The sequence below is a fragment of the Podarcis erhardii genome, assembly GCF_964252035.2.
Source record: "Podarcis erhardii genome assembly, chromosome: 2".
Lineage (NCBI taxonomy): Eukaryota > Metazoa > Chordata > Lepidosauria > Squamata > Lacertidae > Podarcis > Podarcis erhardii.
Window position 1 is genome coordinate 98760419 of NC_138498.1, and position 18557 is coordinate 98778975.

At 45.7% G+C, this 18557-nt stretch overlaps 1 protein-coding gene across 3 annotated transcripts in view; it reads right to left on the reverse strand.

Moving 5' to 3' along the window:
* MITF (melanocyte inducing transcription factor) overlaps nucleotides 1–4298 on the reverse strand; it is a 135516-nt gene extending 131218 nt beyond the window's left edge. For all 3 annotated transcript variants that reach the window (XM_081853279.1, XM_081853280.1, XM_081853278.1), the window contains exon 1: nucleotides 4016–4298. In XM_081853279.1, coding sequence (XP_081709405.1) covers nucleotides 4016–4119 — 104 coding nt within the window. In that variant the 5' untranslated portion in view covers nucleotides 4120–4298. The remainder of the gene's footprint in view (nucleotides 1–4015) is intronic.
* Nucleotides 4299–18557: the final 14259 nt, after the last annotated feature.

Sequence of the window (18557 nt, forward strand, 5' to 3'; positions counted from 1 at the left end):
GTGGGGAATTATCCTAGATCATACAAGAGGAAGTCATGGAAAACAAGCGCAGCACGAACACGACAGATCTATCTACAGCTTTTAATTCAGGAAGCAATTGGAAGTGGCATGCTTGCCAAGAAGAAAACGCTGCAAAGTAGAATCTTGAAACATTCAGCAAGCCCCCCCCCCCCCTCCTTTCATAGTGCTCTTAGAACATGAAACACATGCATGTTTGTAGAGAAGGTAGTAAATTTCATTTATTTCAATACTTTGTTTTAACAATGTATTTAGGGGGGCGATGTAGTTTTGAAAATGATTTTACAAGAAACTAGGGAATGGGAGGAGGGAAGTCAAAATGAGTATGTATGTATGTACAACAATGTATGTACAACAATGTATGTACAACAATTCTACAACAATGTAGAATTGTTGTTGTTAAACTGAAAAATAAAATTTATATTTATTTATTGAATTTATTTATTAAATTCATATACCGCCCTATACCCACAGGTCTCAGGGTAGTTCACAGAATAACAACAACAACAACAACAACAACAACAACAATAAATATATTTAAATTTCAGCAAATATATCACAATTACAAAAACAGGTTCCACCTTTCTTCAAGGAATGTTGCCCAGCAGTAGACCACATTCTGCACACACACACACAAAAAGTCCTCAATTCAATCCATAGCATCTCCAGGTAAGGCTGGAAAATATTCTTGTCCAGAATCACAAAGAGCTGTGCCAGTAAGGGTAGACCAGGGATAGCTACCAAGAGGGCATTCAGGGGTTGACTCACATCACCCCAACCATTGGCCATAGGCGCTGCACATGCTAGGGTTGCTGAGAATTGTAGTCCATGCCTGGCTTAGTGCCATGGAGTAGTTGGCTCCTCCTGGCCTGCATATTCAAGATCCACACAGAAGGCCTATCCAAGTTAACCCCAAGGTGGTTAGGCTGCAAGTCCACAAAAGTGTTCCTGTCCCAGATCCCTCTAGACACAATAGCTGCAGGAGACTGGTCTGGAGGAAACTGCTTTCACTCTCCAAGTAATGCCCTGGGACTACCCTTCAAACCCACACTGACATTGCCAGGTGTAAAACGCACAGGGAGAGGAGATCACAAAACAGCCAAACTCGAAAGCCCTAGATAGGCCTGATCCGTGCATATAGCACCAAACAGATTGAAATTCCCAATGCAAATCGGGCTCAAAAGGGTGGGGAAAGGAGAGGTGGTGACACCTTTGAAAGAGAGGTTGCATACAGGGGTGCCCAAGCTTTTTTCAAAGAGGACCAGATTTCATGAAGTGAAGATGCGTGAGGGCAGACCAAAGTGGTTGTGAGCTTTTTTTAGTATTGAAGTTGCTGAGCTTTTTTTAAGGATTTTACCCCAAGACATATACTGCCACAGGGACTGGACTAAATCGACTGGCGGGCCGGATTAGGGTTGCCTGACGTAGAATTATAGAACTGTAGAGTTGGAAGGGACCACGAGGGTCATCTAGTCCAACCCTCCCCCCCCCATGCAGGAATATTTTGCCCAACATGGGGCTCAAACTACCAACTGGGCATGCCTTCCTTGAATGCTTTGCCTGGCTAGAATGTGCCTTTTAAGTACAATATTGCTTGCCTGTACCTATTGCTTGCCTGGATACAACGTGTGTGTATAGAAACCTGTGGCTTTCGTGTAACAGTACAGAGATAGAAGTCACACCACTTCTGTACCCGCCACTGGGATGTACCCCGCACCCATGATTGCACAGGAGGGAATGCAGCCCTTGAGCTGGAAAAGTTTGTCCCCTCCCCAGTAACATAGCTTGGCCTGGCCTTCCTCTAATACTCCCAGGCACAGTACAGAATGTGGCCATGCCATACAATCTTGCTCCTCTCCACCATGCCAAACAAAACAGTTCCACAAACATCCCTCCATTCACATCAGAGTAACCGGAATAGGAGCACCAACTGCAGAAAATCTAAATATGCACCAAATATAAGCTCTATTATATTTATTGTGCACCTGCACAAAAAGAGAAGCTGACCAACCAGCCCCTTTTTATTTCCGCTTTGCAGCAATTCTAAGAGAGTTTTAAAACGCTTGACTTTATATTTACTTGCGCTTGAATCTACCTATAAAGCAAGTGCATGCACTTCTAGTTTTCAATCTGCCGTGAGTTAGCAACATTTACACGGAGCACAAATGTAATAGTGTGATGCATACTTTGGAAGAGAGTAAAGAGTACTATTTAGTTTCATGGCTCTAGCTCATTATCCTCATACAATACAATCTGGCCCATCCGTCTGAAACATTCCAGAACCTTTGCTTACCCCCCCCCCCAAAAAAAAAACCCAAAAAAGACTGTGTTTATTTACATGGCCACTCCTGGATGGAAAGCTCACAATTCAACAATATAGAAAATTATTGCAATTCAAAAATCTGCCCAAATCAGCCAGTCCGGGACATTCACTACAAGGAAAAGGGATGGGGGTGGGAGGGTGGGGGAAGATGAGCCGTTCCTTCTCCACTCTGCTTTGCTTCATACCCATTTAACTATTAGTGGAAGTCTGTAACTCCTAGTCAAGGCCAGATAATGCCTCTGGTGAGAATGTCTAACAATACCCTTTTACATAATACCAGCCACAGGGCTTGGCCCCTCCTCCCTCGCCCAAACAGTAACACACACTAAACAAAACTGCTATTATGGCAGGAACCACTCGCTAAATGGTTGCCTTTATATAGCTTCAATCTGTAAAAAGATGTTTCATTTCAATGTATTTAGAGAGAGAGAGAAAAAAAACTTTTACAAACAGCCTGATTCAGCAGCACAGAAGTAAACAGCAGGCACATAGTTGCTGGGTATATATTTCTTCTGTAACATTCCCCTCTTTTCTCCTCCTCCTCTTCTCTCCCCCCCCCCCAAAAAAGAGACACCAACAAATAGCCCCAACGCGGGGGGGGGGGGCGAGCAGGCGTGCTCACGAGCTGCTGACACCCTCGGTCTGTTTTGCCACGCACGCTTCTCGCACCTAAGTGAAATGTGCGCCGACGCCTCCGCCTTGGCACCCTGCAGAGCCGTGCCAGCCCACACACATTACTTACACACACACACACACACACACACACACACCCCTTTGCAAAGAAAAGCAAAGCCAAAGGGGAGGTGGGGGAGCCTATGCAAGCTGCTCTGAGGTGTCGGAGCAAAAGAAGCGGAGCCAGAGGGAGCGAGGGATACTCTCCACAGGCGCTGCCAGGGAGGAAGGGGGCGGAGGGCAAACGACGACCTGTCATTTCCCCCACCCGCCAAGCGAGCGAAGCATGCGTGTGCGTTGTTGTTGTGGTTGTCCTGCGGTGAAGTTTCTCCTTCTTTCTCCCCGGAGGCAGAAGAGGAGAAGGGGGTCGTAGGGAGGGGGACTCCCGGACACCGGGCAACGGCTCGGGTTTGCAAACAACAACAACAACAACAACAACAACAACAACAACAACAACAACACACCCCGACTTCGGGCAAGGGGCTTGAATGACAGCTGGGACAGGAGGTCCTGCGCAGAAGGCGAGACGCCTCGACCCGGAGAAGAGAGAGGAGAATATTTGACGGGGTGGGGAGAGCGGTATGGGGAGACACGGCGTTGTAAAGGGAGGGGGGCGTCGGAAAGATGGAGAAAAGGCAGAGGGGGGGTGCAAGTAAGAGGAAAGTTGGAAGGAAGGGGGAATTTGCAGAGAGAAAGAGAAAGAGAAAGGAGGGGCTTAGGGCAGTAAAAAAAAGGCGCCCGGTTGCTGTAGCACTCTCCCACCCGCAATTCCTCCGATGCGCTGCGGATCTGCACCCGCGTCCTCGAGTTCACACAAGCAGGGCCAGGTCGCCCTTCCAGATTTAGTGGCGCAGGGAGGGGTGGGGAGAAGAGGCTGGACGGTCCTGTTCTGGCAAGAAGGGCAAAGGATGATAACTATATACTGTATAGGGTTGGAGGGAAAGGGTGGGGGTGGCGACGGACAGAGGATCGCCCCCCGGACCGCAGAGCCCCCCCGCTCACCTGTTCTTCAGCGGCTGGCTCTTCAGCTCATAGTAGGTCTTGGGCTCCTCGTGGAACTCCTCGCCGACCTCGAAGTCCGGCACGATCCCCGACTCCGCCTGCATGTCTCCGGCAAGGCGAGGGAGCGAGGGAGGGACGGGGAGGCGAGGGAGGCGAGCCGCGCCCGCCCCAAGCAGCGCAGCCTGCGTCCTGCGCTCTGTCTGGGCGCCCCGCGGCTCGCAGAAGCGGCAGCAGCACTCCAGCCCCGACACTCCCGGCTTGGATGGACTCGGCTGGGCTCTGCTCTGCTCTGCCCACAGCACAGCTCCGCGCACACCTTCCTCCCGGCGCCGCCTGGGATTTGTAGTTCTTCGCGGGAGCGCTGCCTACCAAGCCCGATGGCCGCCGCACTACGACTCCCATAAGGCCGAGCGGTCGTGACGCAAGGCCCGGGGGGCGGGGCGCGGAGAGGCACCGGCGCGCCCCCTGTCAATGTCAGCAGAAAGCCGCTCGCCAAGGGTACAGCGGCGGCGGCGGCGGCAGCGCCCCGCTTCGGACGCGGGAGGCGCCGGGGCTCAGGCCCGCCGGGGAATCGGGCCTTGTTCCCACGAACAAGGCTGGCGGCGGTGGCGGTCGTCGTTCGCAGGGCTCGAGGTGCTTGCACTCTGCACGTGCTCAGACGTGCCCTCGCCTTCGCTACATGCTACGGGCTGCAGGTCCATGTTCACACACCGGCAAGGCCAAGGCGCTCTGAACATGCCCCGAGACCTCCGGGTATATAAATTCAGTAAATAATTAGAATTGTGCTTTTGAATTATGGTGCTGGAGGAGACTCTTGAGAGTCCCATGGACTGCAAGAAGATCAAACCTCTCCATTCTTAAGGAAATCAGCCCTGAGTGCTCACTGGAAGGACAGATCGTGAAGCTGAGGCTCCAATACTTTGGCCACCTCATGAGAAGAGAAGACTCCCTGGAAAAGACCCTGATGTTGGGTAACATTGAGGGCACAAGGAGAAGGGGACGACAGAGGACGAGATGGTTGGACAGTGTTCTCGAAGCTACCAGCATGAGTTTGACCAACCTGCAGGAGGCAGTGGAAGACAGGAGTGCCTGGCGTGCTCTGGTCCATGGGGTCACAAAGAGTTGGACATGACTAAACGACAACAAAAACAAAATAATAAGAAGAAGAATGCTCAGAGGCACCTTCGCTTTTGTGAGGTGTGCCAGGAGTCATGCTCAAAAAGCCTGTCTGGAAACACTTCAGCAGCATTCCCGCATGGCGATGTGAACACTTGCTCTGCGCTTTCATCGCCACTGTCTGCCCCATAGTCCACACTGAAAGTTGGTTGCTCAGCAAAGGGCGAGTGGTAAAGCCCTGGTTCGTTCGCATTTAGACCTGCTGTTGGGTGGGGGTGGGAAAGCTCTCCATCCTGAAACGTTTTGGGTATTATTTTGTCGCAAGTGCATCCATGAACACACTGAATAATGCTTGCTTCATGAGCTCAACAGGGCTTCTGTCCTCTGGCCAGATGCATTTCCCAGCAAGTTGGCCAGCCTAGAAATAGAAAAGCTATTCAGTGCCCAAGTGCGGAGTCCAATGCAAACTTGCAACCACCTCCCCAACCATGCTACAAAAAGGCCTGTTTTGAAATACTGGAGGATTGATTGCTGTCATTTAGTTCCATGTCTAGCATGTTAGCCTGAATTTTTCAACCTCGTGGTAATGGGCTTGCAGTCCAGGCCAAGCTTGCCTGTAAAGTCTAGTCCTGCAAAGTGTCCTCTTCCCCCTCTGTCCCACCTTTTGGGACTATCTAGTTCCAGCAGAGTGAACTCAGGCTAAAGGCTGCAGGTGATTTTTCCCTGAAAAGATTTGGCATAGCTTGATGCTTAAATCCTGCTTGCTGAAAATAGATGAGTGTGTCGACATATTTAAAAGATCGCAAGCTCACTCCTTCTTTTTACTTTGGATTAATCCAGAATAATCATCATGAACTATTTAACAATCAAACAAGGATTAGAATGCTCCTATTCCTGCATAAACAAATCCACCCTTTTAATCCTTCTTTGGGATAAATACGAATGACCACATATCACAGTAACTTACTACAATTTGCACTTCACCTCTTGCTCAGCAAACCACTTGTTCAGATCCTCCTGGCAAGGGAAAATTTAGCACACTTCCACTTCTACAGATTTCTGACCATGTGTGGAAATAGGGTAAAATTATCCATATCACTACACAGTGTTTATATGCACATCATTATATGGTAAGTTTTCTTTCGAAAAGTACAGCAGGGTTCTATATTGATCCTTCTAAGCACCCTGGAATATGATCCAAAAAATGCACCTGCTCTGAATGTTAAACGATCCGTAGTGCATGTTCTAGAAACTGGCAGTTACTCCCTCTAATTTCTGATACCCAGAGGTGATTGCCATTCCTTATGCAGCCAAAATGGCACCATCCACCCAAAACAAGGAGGACTGGAGAAGCCGCAAGGTTTGCAGAAGTACAACAGAACATTAGCAGGCGGGGGGGGGGGGGGAGCCCTAAGAGAGAAAACCATTCAGTCAAATATTGATTCCTCTTCCAAACCCTTGCTCCCAAAACAGCTTTTGAAAACCCTTTTCCATCTCATACAAGCAGTCCCAACTACCCAGCTCAGTGTACATGTGTCCTTGCAGGGACAAAGGTTCTAGTTTAACATATTTTAACATTACATTGGAGGTTGGGAGGCAGAGGTTGGTCATGGATGCTTTAGCTGAGATTCCTGCATTTGCAGGGGGTTGAGCTGGATGACCTTCAGGGCCCCTTCCGACTCTACAATTCTCTTATTCCATAGCCTGCATGCCCAGTTACAAAAGGACCCCAGGTATCAGGGCTGGGAAGGACATCTACCAAGGACCCTGGAGAGCTGCTGCCAGTCAGAACAGATGATACCAGGCAAGCTGATCCTACAGAGAGTAGCACAGAGTAGCTAAATGGGGTCACAGGCATGCAAGACACATATGAAATGAGTAAGGGGACAGAATAGGTAGATGACAGGAAGTGGTTTCCATGTGCTTTTGAGACTTGGAACCTCTCTTTTATGAAGCAGACTCCGGGAGAGGTGTGTGTGTTACAGAGTCAGGCAGGTCATGATTCAATGGGGGAGGAACAACAACTTCTTTTAAATTCTCAATTACATTTTTTTCAAATTCATATATTAACCATTACACCCACACATTGACTTCCCTTCCCCCTTCCATGGTTCATTTTAATTACCTTTTACTACTGCAAATTCTAATTACTGTATTTTTCGCTCTATAACACGCACCCTACCATAACACACACATAGTTTTTAGAGGAGGAAAACAAGAAGAAAAAAATTCTAAACGAAACAGTGGATGTATAATTTTTGTGGTTCATGCTGTGGCCACAAACATGTGATCTGACAGTGAGTTTGGAGTAGCCCAATGCAAAAATCCTGAGGTTCCGTGCTTTGTAACCACGTTTTAAGTGGGGAGGGAAGGAAAAGCACTCAAGGGACAAGGAGCACGCGTGGGGTGTGTAGAGAAGGATGCTGCTAATAATGCAGGTGAGGGGTTTAAAGAGAGAAGGAACACATGTGGGGTGGGTGGAGAAGGATGCTGCTAATAAGAAGAGGGGTATAAGGGGAGAAGGCTCCTCTCCTCTCCCAGTTTGCTCCTTTAAAGCAAGCAGGCTCTGCTTTTCTTCCTCCTCCCCGCTCACCCCTGGCTTAGCGAGCTGAAAAACTTTGCTGCTATGTAGCGAGCTGAGTGGAGAGGAGAGAGGGACAGAGAGCCTGCTTGCTTTAAAGGAACCAACCGGACAGGAGCCGCTTACACTTGTGTAAGCGGCTCCTCTCCTCTCCCGCTTTGCTCCTTTAAAGAAGCAGGCTCTCTGTCCCTCTCTCCTCCCCACTCAGCGGCTCTTCTCCTGCTTTGCTGTTTCAAAGCGAGCCACGGAGGAGGGAAGGAAGGGGAACCATGGATCCTCTGCTCACGACTGCAGAAGATCCCCCCCCGCCACCCGTAAGCATTCCCTCCATAACACGCACAGACATTTCCCCTTACTTTCTAGGAGGAAAAAAGTGAGTGTTATGGTGCAAAAAATACGGTACTCCATATTTTTTAAATTTCCCTTTCTCATCGTATCTCTGGTTAATTTACACTGCTGACTTTACTCTAACCCTGCTAACGTTTTGACCTGCTTACAATGATGCTTCAGATATTCTACAAACATTTTCAAGGAGCAGCTTATTTTGGGAAGAGTTAGTGTCCATCCCTCGCTTTCTTTTAACGCCCCTGGTTTTCATCAAGGGACAACTTCTTTAGTGATGTGGCCGTGTCTCTCCGAAGTGACTAATCTTATTTTGAATTCAAAGTAGATGATGTAATATATCCTGCACTGGGATAATTTATATTTGAATATGACATGTGCAAATGTTTGATTTTACACAGAGTTTCCTTATCGTGCAAGTGTGGTCTGGTGAGTAGGGTGGGAGCAGAGTTCTGACTCTAAAAATGCTGCATGGTTTGGGGCCAGTCACATCAGTGATGCCTCAATTCCTCCTTCCCCCTCCTTGTCCCCTGTAAAATGGGAAAAGCTAACAACTTGCTCTGCGCCACTATTGTGTTCTTCAATATAGTAAAGAGTGTAATAGGCATATAAAAGCCAGATGCCAGTATTCCTATTCACTTCTGTTGTGCCCAGAAACAAAATCTAGGGTGCAGCTATGCATGCAGATAGCAGCAGACTTTCAGTTGCAATGGCTGGGGATGCAGGAAATCTCCTAGGAAATACAGAACATAACAGGTTAAACCATGTTTGTGGTGGTGTCCCCAACTATGTAAATAGTTGCCATCGAAAGAGAAAGAGTATATTTGATGGTATTGCTACAAAACGTAGGGTGTATGGGGTGTTAGGGTAGGGGTAGTGCCTCTGGTGGGGGGACACATCATGTTCCTTCTGGGGTAGCTTGTCCACATTTGTCACCCCCCTTGCATTCAGCTGTCACCTGTGCCGCCAAGAAGCTGTCAGCATGCAACAGCAGCCCTGCCCCAGGAAGCCGCTTTGACTGACTGGTAGCCAGTGGGACTCAAACACTCAGTGAGTTGAGGATTTCCCCAGTATGTAGATGAGACCAATAGTGGGTCCAGTGGTCAATTAAGTGGTTTCTGCATTTGCTGTAGAGGGAGGTGAGGGGCAGATGGGGCTCATCAACCTGGGAAGGTAGCCCATCTAGAAGGAAAACGCTGGTCCTCAGTCTCCGCTGCCTTCTGGGATATCTTTGGGAGGAGAAAGGGCTAAGGAGTAAACCCTACAAAAATCTGGAGTGGAGTCCCTAAAATGGTTGGATGGCGTCTTGTACACATAGCTGTCAATTTTTCCCTTTTCTTACAAGGAATCCTATTCGGAATAAGGGAATTTCCCTTAAAAAAAGTGAAACGTTGACAGCTATGCTTGTAGACCTCTTTCTGGCAACTCCTGGCAACATTCCAGATCTCCAGTCTCTGGTCACACCTAGGGCAAGAAGTTCCATTGTCTTGTTAACGACCTATAATGGCTCTCTTAGTGGCCCTAGTTTGGCCAGGCTATCCAGGAATTCCTTTGCAGCTTATATTCTCCCCTCATATCACAAATAACCTAAAATCCTAGCATTTATTAATTTTAGTGTTTAGGGAGACATTCCCCCCCCCTCAATTCTGTAACACCGTGTTACTCCATAAAATGTCAAAATAAATAATAACTGCCACCCTTGATCATTACTGGATTGTGGCACCTCTGCATAGCTGAGAAATCAATAGTTATAGGACTGAGGGGGTTGGTATGGATAATGACTTTGGGTCCCAATCAAGCCTGTGATTTTGTATCAATAAGTTTGTAGTCTGTAGTTGGAGAATGGTGAAGTAGACAAATAAGCTTCTTTTTTAATGGGTCTGTTAGGCATTCATTTACATGGCCTAGTGATGTATTTTCACAAGCACTCACCTGGCTGGAAGCCACCTTATCCTGTAGGTCAGGAGCTAGCCTTTGTCTAGCAAGCTCTAGAGGTGAGAAGACATAGAGGCTTGACTTGCTTGCTGTGCTGAATCCAAAGCTTTGGCTAGAAACCTAATGAGGAAGCAAGGTCTGTTGGAGTGTATATGCCATGAGTCCTTCCAACTTATGCTTAGGTTTGTATACATGTGTAAATAAATAAAACCATATGTTCTAAAGATACCACCGTCTCCAGTGACTTTCATCCCAACGAAATCAAACCCTCAGAGATTGGATAGTGTACAGCAATACATTTTGAATAACTTGAATCTATACACACTCAATTGTCCACGAATGTTGGCTCAGTAAACCATACCACTTTACTCTTTTTTTATAGGGGAAAAGGATATGTCTACATATTTTAGGTATGCTTCGTGACATCCGCTGCAATGTTATGATGCAATGGCACAACCATCCTGCTCTCTCCCTTCTATGTAATAGCATTATGATGATGGCGATGATTTAATAGTTAACAGCTTGCAGTCCAAAGTGCTAACAGGCACATAATGAGCTGATGGTGACATAGCATTTCGATGAGCTTGAAGGCAAGTTCTGCTCCCAGAGCTTCGCCTTTGACAATGTGTTTTGTACAACTTGGTAATGAAATTATGACTCCTCCGAAAGGGAACAGCAGACACCTACTAAGTTTGGCTGTGCAAGATGTTAAGGAGTTCCCCCAAACCAATGAGCCACAACACAGGTGGAACAGATTGCATAACAACAAAAAAGGCCGTCATCTTTGATTATATAACATGAATGTTCTCTTTCCAATTTAAAAATTTGCGATCGTTCATTAGTTAACATTTGGCATGGAGGGGGTAGGGGGAGAGAGAATAATTCAGATGCAATACTCTACAGCCAAGAAGAAAGAAAGAGCAAGCAAGCAAGAAATATAAGAAACTGAGGGTGTGAAATATGGAGGAACACATTTGATTTGGTCTTGGACGAGATAGCCAACATTTTTATCAAGGGGGAGTGTACCCCATGTACCTCCCACATCTTCATATGTTCACGCAGAAGAGGAGAGTACAAAAAGAACAGGGAGAGTGACTCAGCACTTCTTCTCTCCCTGCTTCTGCGCTGAAACGTGGGAAGTGGGGACGGGTTATTTACATGTAAAAAAGCCCCACTTCCCACGTGATAAGCCGAGGTGGGAGAAGAAGAAGCACGAGGCAGTCATGCTGCCCTTGGCTTCCCATTTCTGTGTTGCAGACAAACTGTCTGTCGCTTAGGAACGTGTCACATGGGATGGGGTCAAATGGTGGGGAACCCTCATGAAATCTTCATAGCGTTGTGAGTTTTGGGGTGGGGGAAAGTTGAGCCCCTTCTAACCCCTGGACTCAGCATGTGTTGAAATATAAGCCAGGCTATTTTCCTGGGTTGAGGTGATTGCCTGGGTGATGGTCCATTAAGAGAACAAAGGATTAAGGGGTTCAGTGGGGGGGCCTCCCTCAACAGACAAAGCCAGAGTTTGAAGTAGAATTTGGGGGGCTTTGAAGCAAAGCAGAAAGCAGAGCGGGGGGGGGGGGGAGAGAGAGAGAGAGAGAGAGAGAGAGAGCGCACCATGCTGGATCTCTGTTAGAATCCAAAACTGTGGCTATGAGAGAAACAAGGTGCTTTGGGGGGCTCGGGTTGTATAAATGTGTAAATAAAACCATATATCCTAAAGACACCGTGGTCTCCGCTGTGCCTCATTCCAAAAGGAAACATGAACCCTTGGTAAGCATCTGGAACCCCTGGAATCTTGCACTGCTCGGAGATTGGGGTGGCATTCAACCATATATTAAAATCCATATGTATTCAACTGCAAGGAGAAGCCTTTTGCTCTGGCGAATGATCATCAGAGCTCAGCAGTAAGAAAAGTTTGCACTGTGGAGTACAGTGGTACCTCGGGTTAAGTACTTAATTTGTTCCAGAGGTCTGTACTTAACCTGAAACTGTTCTTAACCTGAGGCACCACTTTAGCTAATGGGGCCTCCTGCTGCTGCCACGCCGCCGGAGCACAATTTCTATTTTCATCCTGAATAAAAGTTCTTAACCTGAAGCACTATTTCTGGGTTAGTAGAGTCTGTAACCTGAAGCGTATGTAACCTGAAGCGTATGTAACCCGAGGTACCACTGTATTTGTGGTCCATGTTCCAGCCAGCTGCAAAACTCCATTCCGTTCCCTTTCAGTCAACATTCCATGCCTGCTGATCATGCTTAATATTTATTGAGCTACTTTGGAGTCATCCCTCCCCACGCCACACTTAAGTTCTCCACCTTCCCACAACTGTTGTACTTCTGCAAACCTTTGGGGTTTCCCCAGGCTTGCTGATACCTTCCTCTTGTGTGTGGGTGGCACTATTTCGGTTGCATAAGGATCTACACGTGGAGAATGAGTTCACTCTTAGTAGCTAGGATGCTCTCTGCGGTGTGCAGGAGATTCCAGCTTCAGTTCATGACCACACGGATCCAAAATGTCTCAGGGGGAGGCAACAGGTCAGAGAAATACTAGTTGGTCCAATGGTATGACTCAGTGTTTAAAAATGTTCAATGTGCATTAGAGGTGTGCAGCAATCACAACAATTCACCTTGTATCTGTAAGCAGATCTGTAGCCGTATCTGTATTTGGAAGCAATCTGATATGTTTCAGAACCACTCCATGTCTTCCCTGCTCTCACAGCCAAAGTTCTGAGGAGAACAGCCACCCAAATGTTAATAATAATAATAATAATAATAATAATAATAATAATAATAATTCATTATTTATACCCCTCACATCTGGCTGGGTTTCCCCAGCCACTCTGGGCAGCTCCCAACAGAATATTAAACAGAATAAAACATCAAACATTAAAAACGTCCCTAAACAGGGCTGCTTTCAGATGTCTTCTAAAAGTCAGATAGCTGTTTATTTCATTGACATCTGGTGGGAGGGCATTCCACAGTGCGAGCGCCACTACTGAGAAGGCCCTCTGCCTGGTTCCCTGTAAACTCACTTCTCGCAGGGAGGCAACCGCCAGAAGACCCTCGGAGCTGGACCTCAGTGTCCGGACTGAACAATGGGGGTTGAGATGCTCTTTCAGGTATACTGGGCCAAGGCTGTTTAGGGCTTTAAAAGTCAGTGGCAACACTTTGAATTGTGCTCGGAAACGTACTGGGAGCCAATGTAGGTCTTTCAGGACCAGTGTTATTGGTATATGGTCTCGGCAGCCACTCCCAGTCCCCCAGTCTAGCTGCTGCATTCTGGATTAGTTGTAGTTTCCCGGTCACCTTCAAAGGTAGCCGCACGTAGAGCGCATTCCAGCAGTCCAAGCTCCTTTCTCCAAACCACTGTGACTGGGGTGCGCTGGGGAAACAGTTTGCCGTGATTAAAAGCTAGACCTGTCTGCGAAAATGAAATATCTCAGCCTCTCCACCTTCTCCCTTCTTTCTACACGCTGTCCCATCTTAGGCTTTGAGCATTTCTCATTCAGTTTGGGTTTTATTTCTCAGGGAGGATGGGGGCATGGGGAGGAAGAATAGCCCTATGTGTTTATGGAAAAACCTGATCTGTCCTTCCTTCTTTCTTTCCTTCCTTCCTTCCTTCCTTCCTTCCTTCCTTCCTTCCTTCCTTTTATATTGCACCTTCTCCCCTGCCCCACGTAGGTGCTCAAGGTGGCACAGATAGTTCTCCCCCTCCTGATTTAATTCCCACAACAACCCTGTGAGGTAGGTTAGGCCAAGGGGCAGTGACTGGCCTAAGATCACCTCATGACTAAGTGGGGATTCAAACCCTGGTCTTCCAAGTCCTGGTTCGACAATCCTAAGCAGCTCTCCTTGTTAATAGTGCAATCGGTAATGTGAAGACTATCCTGAATCATCCCATTCACCTCATTATTCAGGCTGATACATTCCTCTATTAGTGATTTTACACATGCACACACGCACACACACAAGCACACACTTAACTGGTAATTCTATCCAATGAGGAAATTAAGAATACAGCTTGTTCTTAATACATCCATGCTGACCACCCCCAACCATTTGGTACACTCTGATTCTCTGTACACTGAATTGCTCGTAACTTTTGGAAGTATAAAAATCACATCAATTCCTCTTTCCTTTATTAAGGTAAGAGGTTATAGATGTTTTCCTCCACAGGAGCATGTATTTCTTGCTGGGTTAGATCAAAGGTCCATCAAATCTAACATCTCGTTTTCACATAGAGACTAACCAGAAGTTTCTGAGAACTTTGAAAGCAGGACGTGCGGTCAATAACACCCACTGTTTCACCTTTCCTCATCTGTGAAATAATTGTTTACTTCAGTCTTAAACAACTTCCAAACGACATTTACTTCCCTTGACTATTTCCATTTTAATTAATTCCCTTATTTCTGAGAAGTTCCCTTTTTTTTGCAATCAGTTGTGACGGGGTTTGGACTTTTGGGCAACTTTCCACTTACATAAATGGAAAGTGGATTTTAAATTCTGAGACCTGTTCCATTCAATGCAAGTTCACATATACAGTAGCAAATGATTCGGAGATTCACCTGAGTAAATATTTCAGTGTTCGTGGCTTCATTTCTTTATCTCCCGCTTCTCTGAATGTATTCCTATTGTCACATATTGACTGTTGCCTGTCAGATACCTTCTGCAACTGCCAGGTACTGTTAATGTCGACAACCTCTGCATGTCAGCTGTTGAAAAACTACCACAAAGATAGCTGGTACATGTCAGGCAAATACCGAGTGCTACGGCAAGCCAGCTGTTAGAAACCGTCAATCCTTGATTGCCACATGTCGTCTATCATCAAACGTTGAGTAATACGTGTCAGACATTGGAAAACTGGCTGTGACGGCATGCTAGCAGTCAGATACTGTCAAATATCGACTGTTGCTGCATAATCTTTGGATGTCAAAAACCATTGCTGAGTAGAAAGCAGGTGGTTGATATGGGAGAATCTCAAGAAGTTTTGCCATGAATATGATGGCAAAAGCCAGGTTCTGATTAATTCCCAACCACCCTCCCCCCCCCACCCAAAAACAGAAACCCTCAGTAATGTGAATTTCAGCACCATTTACTGTTCCATAGGAATGCACTTCCTTTGTAAAGATTGGAACAAAGTAGCTATAAGCTCCTACTCCTTTCCCATGAGATTAATTAGAATAGTCATACAGGCATACTTTGTGTAGGTTAATGATTTTGTGCCAGAAATAGGTTCGGTGCATAAATAGGAACCTATTGTTAAACTGTGCGCGGGGATACATTTTTGCTTTTCAGGGCAAACTGGAGGTAATTTTTTGCCTGCAAAGGCCTAATCTCCACAGAGATGATAAACCTGTACCTAGGTTGTACCACTTCAGAGTACAGGTGGTTCATGTGACTATACATTCCTCCATGTGCAAGCACATTTTACCACCTCAGAGAGAACTATGGTTGCCTCCAGGCTGTCTATATTTTGTGGGAGAGATTCAGCTGCATACGAGAAATTTAGGTTTTTGAAATTAACTGGATTAACCACCTTTACTGGTTATGAAAGTAGCAGGGAAATACACTAGAAAGTGTGGGATAAGCTATGGATTTATGGGAAGACGTACGAATACTGTGCAAACAAATCAGGATGAATGCTCAGTGCCCTATAACTTCCCTGCAAACAAATCCGTACAAATGCTCAGTAATGACTGGACATTATACAACTCCCACATAGGCTTTGTGTGCAAGCAAATCAAGATGGACACTCAATAAAGAGGTCATCTGGTGAAAGACTAAACTAAACTACCAAGTCACCACGGAAGACTTAAGAGCAAAACTCACACAGGTAACAAATTCTCCAGTAAGCCATATCACACTGTTAATGTTGCAGGCAGATTGCTTTATTTTTCACTGTTTTCTAAGCAGCCTATTAAAGTGATTTCAACATTTCCGTGCCAGAGGCAAATGGTGCGTGGGGGTGTTTTTCAGTAGCCTTGTATATGGTAAATACATTTATAGAGGCACTGTCATACTTCTGATGTCTTCCAGATTTAGGGTTTCTTGTAGCCATCAGCCATCAAATGTTGCATAAAAGGACATTCAGGAAAAAGGAAGCTTTGGAAGCCACATCCACACCATATGTTTAAATCATACCTATCCCACTTTAACAGTCAGGGCTTCCTCTCCAAAGGAACCTGGGAACTGTAGCTTATTAAGTGTGCCTGCACCTGACTAGACCTGCTAGATCTTTTAGACCACCTGTAGGGGGGGGGAGTTATTCATGGTATTGCACCCTATAGGTATCACAAGGAAACATTACTGCAGTGCATTATACATTGGGGTGCCTCTGAAGATGGTCCAGAAAGTTCAGTTGGTGCAGAATTTGGCAGCCAAGCTGCTCAATGGATTAAGACAGTTTGAGCATATAACACCGATTCTGGCCCAACTTCACTGATTGCCAACTAGCTTCCAGGCCCAATTCAAAGTGCTGATTTTGATTTATAAAGCCTTAAATGGCTCAAGACCACAATACCTCATTGCCTCTCCCCAGTGCTATTTTTCTGGAACTCACCATAAAGGCCTCCCTTATCCTCTTATAATGGCAATGGCGCCCACCTGAGAGGTGTCGGAACTGAGTTTCGGCAAGTTCTGGCTGAAAAAAAGCCGCATGTGAACCAGCCAGGACCCTGTGATAATCATCATTTTTCATGTGCCCTCTCCATAAGAGGTCCGGAGGGCGGCAACATGAGAACAGGCCTTTTCTGCGGTGGTTCTGTAGCACCCTGCTTGTGGTTAACGCTTAGCTGGAATGAAATATTCAACGCAGCAATAGAGAAATTAAAATAGTAATTTATTTGTCAGACAAATAAAGAGGCACAGTGGTACATGGTTACCAAGCTCTGGCCTGGCCTCCTGCCATTCTGGCCAGCACTTATATTCCCTTAATCCAGCCCCCTTTGCTCCTCCTGTGGCTGCCTCTGTCCAATCAGCCTGGTTGAAATTCCTATTGGCTGTTTGCTAGAACCAATCACAAAAGATACACCCACAAAAGATACACCCATTTCCTTGCCCTTATAAGGGAGACAAAGAGCTATATATATGACATATAAGTAATAATATATCTTACATGGAATCTTAATTACCAGCTCACCTCTTGCCCTTCTTGCCCTATTGCCTTATAAAACAAATGTTTAATCTTACATTTTATGTTCAACAGATGTCAAGGATCTTGAGTTTCACATCAACATTGAAAGATTTCCTTCATTTAATGTTTCTAAACAAATGCCTGACAACTATATATCAAGACTGCTTAGATGGCGTCTTCTGTCTGGCAGGGGGGGGGGGCTGGTGGCTGACTTAATTTCAGGATAAATACAACTCTTACAACCATATGAAATAAGAATCTAGCATTCCTTAAATCCTTTGCATAATTACATTTAAGCCAATATATTTAAGCTAATATATTTCATACATTTATCATAGGTAGCCTCTTAAAAGAATAAAGCTTTTCAAAGTAAAAAGGAAGGAACTCAATAAAACACAGCTTTTAAAAGAAGCCTCTTCAGTTTGCACCCCTCCTTTCACCCTCCTCTCCAGCCTCAAAATAAAATAGGAAGAAGCTTCTTCTTCTGCCAAGCCAGTTGCCTTTCCAACATTTAACACATTTTAACCTTTTTTAACTCTCTTAGTTTAAGAAACAGCTTTAGAAAAAGACTTCCCCCAAAAATGTTCTCTTTCCAGCTAAATGTTTCTCCCCATTGCTCCTGGCCTTTTAACCTTAGAAAGAAGATCTGGCTCATTTTACTGGGAGGCACATTGGTATTATCTTACTATTTGCCCATTCCTAACGGTGTTTTCTCAGCCTTGGGGCAGCATATGTAATTTCCCCTTTTTATGACTTTGAGAATTGTTTTTCCTGCTATAAATCAATGGGGCCCTTCTTGTCTTAGGAGGAAAAACATCTTGCCAAGGTTCTTTTAGGCAGCTGGTCTTTTGCCTGGCATGAAACATTTGAAAATCCTTTTTTAAGCTCATTTTTAAATACAAGCCTTGATTGAAATATATAGAAGCTTTGATAAAAATGCAGGCTTATGATTAGATGCCTCATTCCCCCCTTTCAAGCTCAAGGACCTTCATCCCAAGTGTCCTTGATAGCTTGACCTTCATCATATTCCTGAGGTAAAGCTCTGTATAGGGCCATGATATGAGGTAGAGTTTCATTTGAAACCATCTTGCTAATTGTACTTCTAAAACATGAAATGATACATGGCATCATACATAAAACCAATACTACTACTGTCAAGAAAAACAAGCAAGACAATAGTATCCCTTTGAGTCCTGTGACATTAGGTAACCAATTGGTGAGCCATCCCATATCCCATCCTTCCCATGTTTGTACTGGGACATGTGCTATATTCTCCATCTTTGTGGCCAATACACGGATTGCCTCACCATTATCAGAAATGTTAAAGCAACAGGCATTCCCTGTCAAGTTCAAGACTCCACATAGGCCTCCCTGCCTGGCAAGTACATAATCCATTCCCATTTTCAGCTGCAAAATGGCGGCTCTACTTTCATCCAACTGTTGTG